This window comes from Limulus polyphemus, unplaced genomic scaffold, assembly GCF_000517525.1.
Source record: "Limulus polyphemus unplaced genomic scaffold, Limulus_polyphemus-2.1.2 Scaffold1464, whole genome shotgun sequence".
In the NCBI taxonomy this organism is placed as follows: Eukaryota; Metazoa; Arthropoda; class Merostomata; order Xiphosura; family Limulidae; genus Limulus; species Limulus polyphemus.
Window position 1 is genome coordinate 177,634 of NW_013667074.1, and position 11,233 is coordinate 188,866.

Consider the following 11,233-nt stretch of genomic DNA (forward strand, 5'->3'; position numbering starts at 1 on the left):
AACTAACAACAGTGAATCAAACATAGTTCAATATAGATCACATGTAGCATTACTACCGTAATAACATCAGAACAGCCCTGCCAAGACTGGTTAAAACCTAAAGTGATGGACAGCACAAACTAACAACAGTGAATCAAACATAGTTCAATATAGATCACATGTAGCATTACTACCGTAATAACATCAGAACAGCCCTGACAGGACTGATTAAAACCTTAAGTGATGGACAACACAAACTAACAACAACGAATCAAACATAGTTCAATATAGATCACATGTAGCATTACTACCGTAATAACATCAGAACAGCCCTGACAGGACTGGTTAAAACCTTAAGTGATGGACAACACAAACTAACAACAGTGAATCAAACAATATAGATCACATGTAGCATTACTACCGTAATAACATCAGAACATCCCTGCCAGGACTGGTTAAAACCTTAAGTGATGAACAACACAGACTAGCAACAGCGAATCAAACATAGTTCAATATAGATCACATGCAAGACTAGTGCCGTAATAACCCCTTAACAAACCTGCTAGGATTAGTTAACACTTTAAGTTATGAACAGCACATATCACTAGCAGGAAATAAAACACAGAACAATATAAATCACGTGCAGAAATATTACCGTAATAATACCAAATCAGCCCTACTAGAATTGGTTAAAACCTTTTTTTATGGACAAATGCTTGTTCTGAAAACATGTTCGTAAGAAATATTTGCACATTTTTGTTGCCTTGTTACTTCATAGGAAACATGATGAATATTCAGTCATGCTGTCTGATGTATATAAGCTGATACGTAGTATATATAATAAACACTTATATTGTACTTTAAGGCTTATTTCGATTCAGCCCTACAAGTTTGAACATTGTTTAGAGAGCTTATAAAGCGAATATCCGACACATATTAAAATGCAAAGCATTTCTATTTTGTTACTTTGTAATAAAGCTTCAGATTACTATAGTAACCAACAAGTTATCTTTTCTGCCTGAGATCCTGCTGTGCTGAACTTTATATATATATATAAATATTCTGAAGAGAAATATATTTACTTATTCACAGATGGTAATGTGGCTTCGTAACTTGAAGATTACATTAATTAGGTGTGTTGTGTGCTGGAAAGGCTGAAGCACTACTGTACAGTCTAACGGTAAACTATCACGTGACACCATTTAAATCAACACTAAAAACCTTGCTAAACCTAGAAGCACACACCCCTGAACGTTTACAGTGCGCACATTTTCCCCAGTGACAAATTTCAACGGATTACAAATTATTACTCATTGTGTATTATAGGTTGGTTATATGTTACCCTTGTCTTTGTTCCTGGATAACAATCGAGTGCGAGTTTTTCACACAAAATTGCATCATGGGTAATTAGGGTGAGAATTTATCTACGTTCAGATACAACCTTTTATTCTCTTAGTAACAGCCGCTGCTTTAGTAGTTGTAGAATCAATTAATGGGAAAACATCAAGTTTTATTCAAAGTTGTAGTAGTCGTGTAAGTAACTCGTGGCTTTTAATGGTAAATCACCGAAAGGATCAGGGCCATATTGAGGGTGGGGCTCCGACCACTTAGGGTGGCTCCAACGAAAATAAATGTTGAAAATTTTATGGCTCGTATTTATTGGGGGGCAAATGCTCTGACCTAAATCCGCCCCTGGAACAGATACGTTACATATTTTTAATATGTCAAGTACACAGTGTCTGTGTTATTCATACATGTTTAATGTTTCAGGTGCTCTAGAGTTAAGGTACTCACACGGATTTCACTTAAAAACACAAAGAGGTCATACTGCTCAATAGTTTTTGAGTGTGAAAGAGCTAAAGGGTTAGTACACCGCGTGTTTTATCTGTTAACGCATTGAATACTTACTCTAATCACGTAATTGTTAGATGAGCATCTCGTACCCAGTGTCTGGTTTACTGAACTATATTCAGACTGTATTAACGTGTCGGGTATACTTATTCTAAAACGCATTGAATACTTACTCTAATCACGTATTTTTTACATCTCGTAACCAATGACTGGTTTACTGAACTATATTCACACCTGCCAAGTAAAGACCCATAATATTGTATTTCAAGTGTAGATTGACACCTATACATATAAATACAGCACACAATCTTGTCTAATAAAAAAAAACAACAAAAAAAAAACTCGCGTTTGGTGTGCATTTTATACAGCGTATATTGCTCTAGGTGGTTGCATTAGACCTACGTTTCCTATATGTTATTCAGGATTTATTTCATATTTCATTGAAACACGTTGAAATATCCACGGGTTTTATATGTGGAACCGGTTTATTGACGTGTCTTTGTATGTATAAATTTCTTTCTGGGATATATTTAAACCGTATTTAATTTATTTCCCTCAAAATATAATGCAACATTTTGTTAGACGTTTTAAACAATGTATAAAACACTTCTTACATCACTTAGATTTTGCCATTTCTACTCGTCAGTAAGCTTACAAAGTAAAGTTGAAATATTTTGTAAAGTTAATTATCACTGACAAGAATAAGAATAATATTTTAAGTATTGCATGGACAGGAATGATAAAAAAAGATCAAAACGATATCATTCAAGTGTTGCATGGACAGGATTGATAAAAAAAGATCAAAACGATATCATTCAAGTGTTGCATGGACAGGATTGATAAAAAAAGATCAAAACGATATCATTCAAGTGTTGCATGGACAGGATTGATAAAAAAAGATCAAAACGATATCATTCTTAAAGGAATTGCATCATAGGTAACTAAGGAGTACTTATCGGAGTGAGTGGAGCTATCCAGCAGTTATGGGAATCTGTAGGATTGTAAGATTAGATCTGGTTGATATTATACGTAGGTGAAGTCTAACAATAGGTAAAAAACAAAATATAATTTATCTCGTGCTTAAATGCGCTTTAATAAGAAGAATGTTTGAAATTCGAACTAATCTTCCTTTAAATACCAGTCAGAATATATTTACCAAACACAGACAATTAATTCTGATTCAAGTTTAGTCCAAACAAATGTTATAAATGAGACTAAGTAGTTTAGACTCGAGAAAACACAGACAATTAATTCTGATTCAAGTTTAGTCCAAGAAATGTTATAAATGAAACTAAGTAGTTTAGACTCGAGACTAATATTTTTTTTCTTTTTTTGATTGGCCAGAACACGAAGCTAATCAGAGCAGACCTTAGTACGGCCGATTAGGAATAGTTTGTATTAAGTACCAGTCAGAACAAACGTAATTCAATGGAGCTTATTTAAGAGATGTTCTTCAGGCTGCAGATAAAAACAAATGTGAACTCAAATTACATATGAACTATCGGTGCTCTACCAACCACCAAGAAGAGATGACCGCTGACCACTACGACGTTTCTGAGGGCTATTCATCTGGCTCTCCCACTCTTGAAGGATTTCTGAAATAGTTTGGAATATTCCGATACGTTAGTTTGTTTCTGTTACAACCAACAACTTAAAAACGTATTTTATTCGTGAGTTTCTGCATCTCTAAACAGAACAATAAATATAAATTATTTTAACCAGAACGGTTAACGAATAATTATTCTGTGGTATTTTAGTAGTTGCTGTCAGAAAAGGAGTTCCAGTTAATCTCCACACTAATATTTCTTACATAATCGTAGAATGTTATTTCCCTTTCTCTGGTGAACTTTCAAGGTAAAAATTTAAATAATTTTACTTTTTTGTTTTAAAAATATTTCGATTTTTGTATTAATAAAACATTGTTGAAGTGATTAAAATATTTACATGATAGTTTTGTTTCTATGTTTACGGTTTGGTTTGTTTTGAATCTCGCGCAAAGCTACACGAGGGCTATTTGCGCTAGCCGTCCTTAATTTCGCAGTGTGAGGTTAGAGGGAAGGCAGTTATTCAACAGCACCCACCACCAACTCTTGAGCTACTCAATTACCAACGAATAGTGGGATTGACCGTCACAATATAACGCCCCCATGCATGTAGGGCGAGCATTTTTGGTGAAGGGGATTCGAACCCGCGACCCGAAGACTGCGAGCACAGCGCTCCAAGCATTAAGTCATGCCAGGCCCTATGTTAACGACCAAGAGTTTTTAAAAGTATTTTGGATAGATCTCTCTCTCTTGATGTTACACTAAAAACGATCTTTTTTTATTATAATTTTAAAATGTAAAATTATGTTCTTTTCTTGTGATTGGATCACCTAATAAATATAAAAAGACAATATTCTGTGCAAGTTAGAATTTCAACGAATCCCTAAGCTTCCGCGACACCCCTATGTAAAAACAGGAAACAAGTTTTCAAGCTAACGTTTAGAGACACAAATGGATGTTAGGCATCACACATCTTTCCATTTCTCAACTGCTAACTGTGAACATGTAAAACAATGGGCGTTGGCTCAAGCGTGTAACTGAAATGGGAGTACCTAACACGCGAAGTCTACATCTGCTTTCTCTCATCAGTAGTACATATTCATAAATGCACATGTATAAATAACTAGATATCTACAACAAGGATCTTGTATGATGTTGTTTATACAGATAGGCACGTGCAGTTTGAGTAAGCGTTAGAAGTGACTTTCAAATCGATTGTTTATATTACTGTAGTGTTGGGTAGAAGACAAGCAAAACTTAAAAGGTATATCGTGATGTTTACCATTTGTATTATAAAAATATGGCTTCGTTTTCTTATAATAAATTTTGTTTCTTTGTTTATTTTAGCACAAAGCCATATAAGAGGTTATCTGCGCTCTGTTCATCGCAGAAAATCGAGACCATATGCTTATTGCTAAACCTAAAAGGGACGGTATCGTAAATAACAATAAATAACTAATCCTACATAATCCAAAGAATACAACGAAGCGAGAGTAATAGATGTTTGTTTGTTTGATGTATACATTCTATGTTCAATTAAAAATCGTGTAATTCAGCTTTTAAAGTATCGCGTTTTTTTCTATTTATTAGCAGGAAAAAATAACTAGTCGGAATTTTCAAAATTACATATCAATGGATCATACATGTTATTATAACAAATAAAAAAGATCATTTTAAAAGGATCAATTATATGAATCAAGTTTTTACGATGACGCATCATGTGGTTAAGCCAGATGTCACCATGACAAAACCTCAGATTTGATTGATTGCCATTGCTGTAGTTAACTTTAACAGCAAAAAAATTAAACGATTAGTTACTTTAGCTGCACGACGAGTTAAACATAGTTACAAAATGACACGCTGTTGCACTGGCAAAGGTATGTGCTTGGAGATCTTAACGCTATAGCGTTAAGTTACCTGAACGCATATCTTTGCCAGTGTAACTAAATTAAGTTACACTGAAAAGATGTGTTAAAATATCTTAGCGCTATAAAGTGCACTGGAGAGCTATGTGTTCAGGTACCTTAACGCTATTAAGCTGCAGTGGAAAGCTGTGTGTTTAGTTAATCTTAACGCTATCAAAATTCACTAGATAGCCATCCTAAAAAATATCACAACGTCCTTAAAGCTGTATCTGGTTTAGTGTAGACATTAAAATTGGCAAAAACTATAATTCTTTGATTAAACTACAGTCTTGACGAAAATGTTTGCATATTTTGTAACAAATAAGATGGAATGCAAATACACTTAGCGCTGTCAAACTGAGAAATGTGTATTATATTACACATCCACACATGTAATTTGTATAATGAGACAGGTTCTATGGACATTATGAACGATTAATTAGAACAGCAAAAAAATGTTATCAGACACCTATAGAAAGATGTGTAATTCAGGATTTCACCTATCACAACAAAAGTTTATCAAAACATATATAATTTCAAAATATAACATCAAATTATTATAATATTATATCAGTTCATATTAAACATCCAGTACTTGGTTGGTCCTCCTCGTACTCTAATAACCTCCGCAAGGCGACGTGGCATACTGTCAATGAGGTTATTGATGTAATCCACCGTGATTTCATCTTAACATGTCACTAGAAGGCGCTGCAACTCAGCTATAGTATCTGGTTTAGCGTCGTGGTTAGTAATTATCAGGCTCAGTTCTGCTCAACAGTTCTCAATGGGATTATAATCTGGAGCCTTGAAATATTTTCTTTGTCGAAATAATCCTGTACAATACGCGCACTGTGAGCAGTAGCATTGTCGTCTTGGAACACAAAATTATTACCAAACTTTGCCTTAGCATACGGCAGAAATATCATCTCCATGTGATGCCTGTAGGAGGCTTTACTGAAGTTTCCCTGAAGGATATGAAGAGCAGTTTTTTTCCACCATGATGAACAGCTGCCCAAACATATACTGCACCACCTCTTGTGTTTTCCCTGTGGGAAAGACAGTCTTCCCTCATCTGTTGTCCAGGCAAACGACGACCATGAATCCTACCATCAGCTATAACAAGCTGGTAACATCACTCATCTGAAACGATGACATGTCGCTAGTGTCCTAACTGTAAGTTGGTATGCTGTCCTTCCCAAGTAACATGGTGACAGCGGTGAATTCTGGTTAATATCTGTTTGTAGACACCCCTTCTTGCAAAATAACATTGTTTGGTCAGTCTCCTATTCACTGTTCTTCTGAATACTCTGTAGTGAACGTATTCATGCCATTCTTGTCGTAAGGTGTTCCAAACCTTCTTTCACCGTGACGTGTTAACTTTATCAAAACCTGGTCATCTCGGGCAGTAGTTTTTCGGCGTCTATCAGTAGACTTTCCCTTGAACAACGTTTCCTGTAATCCAATGATGTTTCAGTATTCTGGATACTGTACACGGGGGGTATCCTACTAATCTGGCAATGTCTGTTTGCTTCATTACATTTCTGGATAGTATAACGGTTATAACTTCTAGCACATGACGAGGCAGATTCTACACCAAGTACAGAAAAATTGTCTGAACAAAGCGTTGATCTGTTTTGAAAAAGATTATACCAAAACACACCCTTTTATACAAAACATGTGTGTGCATGTTTTTTGAAGAACAAATGCTCAAAACAACTTATACAGACCAGAATAACGACTCGTACATGTTTGTCCGATCATAAGCTACCTTTTCGGTTACTACTTGGTTATTTTACTCAGTAACTACTCCATGTATGTGGTAGACAAATACATCAATATAGAACAGTATGCAAACATTTTGATCAAAATTGTATATTAAGAGTTTAGGAAGATGTTTTGTATTTACATGCACGTGGTTAGTAGTTCTTTTATGTGTAACAACAAAGGAGGAGTTATTTTCATACAAACGTGTAAACTATATGTGGTGGCAATAAACACAAAAAACGTACCTTCAATAAATCTTCACTTTATACGAAATGGCTATTTTTTATTTATGTTTCCTTCGTGATTGGATTTTAAATCACCATGATTACATATGGATGAAGAGTTTCATTCATACTTGATTGGTTTTAAAAAGAAAAGAAAAAATGAAATATATTTTAAAGATTTTTCTTGAAGTACTAAATTCTTGTTTCCAATAATCTTCCGCGTATGGTAGGATTTTAAATAAGAGTTCCAATATGCATGAGACAGGTGACAAATTATGATTCTCGGTTTAGTTTGAACCGTTAAGGAAATATCTGGGAATTATTTTAAAAAAATTTGGATGTTGTTTACAAGAAATATTGAAGATAGTGAATCCTGATCATTCATTAACTGGCACTTAAGTGATTTGATTAAAACTTCTATCAATTTATAGTTCTTCAAATTCTATCAAGGAGATCTAATAGTTATTGGTTAGAAATCATGATTATATTACTGAATCATTTATAAAAAAGATACGCAGGCAGCATTGAAACTAATTACACAGTGAAAGAAAAACTAAAAAGGTTTCTAACAAAATATTTTAGTGAGCATTTCTCATTTCCAGCCAAAGGGCACTGTTATAAAAAAAACAATATATATAAAGCACCTAATATTTTCCTGTAAAAATGCCACAAATTCGACAAAATTGTTATGAATATTAAAGTTGAATGACAAGTAAAATCGGTGAGTAAAACAAAACACAAACCATCCTACATTCACTTTAGGAAACTGTGAGTATACAAACTATATTATCATTCAGTTTTGGACTGAATAAAATTACACTCTTCTGTTATAAATCAAGTCTCCTAAGTTCACTAGCGGGCTGTACTCAATATCGTAATCTGTGTTCGTGTTTACTTAGAACATTTGTTGGACTTAAACCAATGGTTTGTTTGTTTAGAATTTCGCGCACAGCTACTCGAGGGCTATCTGCTCTACCTGTCCTTAATTTAGCAGTGATAGACTAGAGGGAAGGTACCACCCACCGCCAACTCTTGGATTACTTTTTTTCTTATCAGCTAATAGTGAGATTGACCGTCACATTATAACGCCTCCATGGTTGAAAGGGCGAGCATCCTAACCACCACAATATGCCAGGCCTAAATTAATAGACCGTCAAAATTAACAAGGTGTTCTTATAAGCATTTCGCCTTGATACTGAACTTGAGAGGGGCTATAGCAAATACACAACATACACAACACCGTTAAGGTACTCAATATCTATTATTCATTGTGGAGCTCAGCCAGGATGCAAAATGTTCGAGTGGGCCATGTTCTGAGAAAGCTTAGGAACTGATGCTATAGTGTTATTCTTATCGTGTTAATATGATATACCAGAACAAGTGGATTTTAAATTAAATCAAGCTCCTAGCTTTAATTTTTATTACATACTGATGATTAAGTCTTCACGATTGTCAAGACTTCAGTGTATATTAAATGTACTGAAATAATGTGTTTAGTGAAAATGATTTAATTATTAATTTAGATAAATTGGAAAACGCTGCAACTTGGAAGGCCTTGAATTTGAGGAGAAAAGAAATTATGATGAAAAGTTTCACTTTCAGACTTTTGGGCTACGTATTAGCATTAAACGGATTGATGTTTTAATTGCAAAACTTATTAAAAAATCTTTTAGTAAATACAAGAAGTGTTGATAGAAAAAAGTTGGCTCTCAATCTCTTTATAGATTAATATATGCCTCGAATATGAATAAACCGTTTTGTTAGAGATATTAAGAGGATCGAAATACCAGAATAGTAAACAAACCTATGCAGATAACGTTATTTAAACATGCTTTTTATTATTATTCCAAGTAATATATCTGTGAAATATGTGAACAATTATTTTTTAACTAGCATAATAAACGCTGGACTATGGTGTACTCTTGTTTGTAATCAAAGGGTTAAATTTAAATGAAATGTTGCGGTGAGAGGAAAATTTGGGAGGTTAAGACCCCAGGATACGACATGATGGAATGATATATCAATCGAAATAGGTAAACATATTCTATTACATGAAGCAAGTAGAAACTGCTTCACATTGAAAGAAAAGTAGAGTGACAAGGAAATTGACCGAGAGATGAAACATTTTTTTAAATCTAAGAATAAACAATTTAAAATAAAGAAGGTTTAACGAGTTTAATTAAATAATAAAACAATTTAATTAAATAATCAAATGATTTGAGCAAAAGCAATTTTGATAAAATGTCATGATTGTTGTTTTAGCATAAAGCTACACAATGGGCTGTTTGAGGTTTGTCCACCAGGGTGAACCAAACCCCGGATTTTAGCACTGTAAGTATGTAAACTTACCGCTGATCCACCAGGGGACGCTCCGCAAGTAACAGAAATAATTTAAAAATGCATTAAAATCTCAAAAATGTTTTAAACTATAAAAAGAATTAAAATGTTGAAATTACGTTTAACTTTCAGATTACACAGCCTGCCGAGTTTAAACTTTATAAAGTTGTTTGGTTTTAATAACGGATTTTCCATAATTTAGCTACGCTGATTTCGAAATTAATATTCTTTTTTTTCTATCACGTAAGGATTTTTTTTATAAATCAAGAAGATAAAAAAACTCTTACTTAGATCAAATTATTATTCCGTTTACCACAATGAACATTTTTTATTATTATGTTTGTTAACAAAAATACAAACAAACTGAAGAAAAGGGAAGAACACTGATGTCAAACTAATATGCATCTTCATTCATCTTGATTTTTTTGTGAACTTTACGTCTTTTAGTCTCAAACTATGTGTTGTGGTCTTTTTTTATGTATTGCGTTATGACGTTTTGTTAAAAATATTTACGTGATGGAGAAAAATGGATATCATTTTCTGATTCAGCGAACAGGAATTACTGTAGAACATGTAAAAATTTCAAGACAATAAAACCATTGCAGGCCTGTGTAATTACCAACTAGTCTTAATAACATTCATTACTTGATGGATCTACTACATTCTGCATTATATTGAATAATTCTATGCTTTTTCCTTTAACAACAATTAGTTTCAAGAAATGACCAATATACTTGATGAAAAACACTCACTTTCAATGAAAAATACTTCTAATAAAAAACTTTATGTATGCATGTTAAAAATCATAATTATGGGCAATATTACAAACATTAAATCAAGAAATATTGCATAATTTGTTACTAGAACATTTAAAGTATGGAAAACTGAATGATGAAAAAGTTGCATCATTTTAACAAGATAATTTGTTGATAGAGTTGATAGAACATTTAAAGTATGCAAAAGTGAAAGATGAAAAATGTTGCATCATATTAACAACGATATTTTATTTTTAATTAAACTTAAAGCCCCCCACCCCACCCCCAGTGGCACATCGGTATGTCTGCGGACTTACAACACTAGCATCCGGGTTTCGATACCGTGGTGGGCAGAGCACAGATAGCCCATTGTGTAGCTTTGTGCTTAACTACAAACAAACTTAAACTCTACCGCTCACCATCAACACTAAGGAATTGACTGTCACTCATATAACGCAACAACAACTTAGAGTGCGTAAAATAGTTTATGGCTCAGCACGGATTCGAAGCTCCGAAATCCAGATAGCCACCACCACAGAGCCAACGTGAAACGTAAATTGAATGTGGAAAATTAACTTTGATAAAAAAAATGTGTGTAAAATTGTACTATCGGCTTTAGAAATGAGAGAAAAAGGAGACTCGTATATGATTAACGCTACGCATTTCGTGGTTATTTCTTTTGAACAAATGTGTTTTGTATAACATGATAATGCATATCTTACGTGAATTTCTCATGATTTTGAATGTTGATGAATTAAATTTTACACAATTTTTTTAAAGGTTCATTAATATCAGGAGTTTTGTAGATGGCGTGTGACGAGGTTTCAGATCGTTTGTTCGTTTGTTTTTAATTATGCACAAAGCTACACGAAGGG

At 33.7% G+C, this 11,233-nt stretch overlaps 1 protein-coding gene across 1 annotated transcript in view; it reads right to left on the reverse strand.

The window, feature by feature from the left end:
- Positions 1–11,233, reverse strand: part of LOC106463702 — an 89,874-nt gene that overhangs the window by 43,465 nt on the left and 35,176 nt on the right. The window contains exon 3 of the mRNA XM_022391285.1: positions 3,348–3,425. Within this exon, the coding sequence (XP_022246993.1) occupies positions 3,348–3,425 (78 nt within the window). The remainder of the gene's footprint in view (positions 1–3,347; positions 3,426–11,233) is intronic.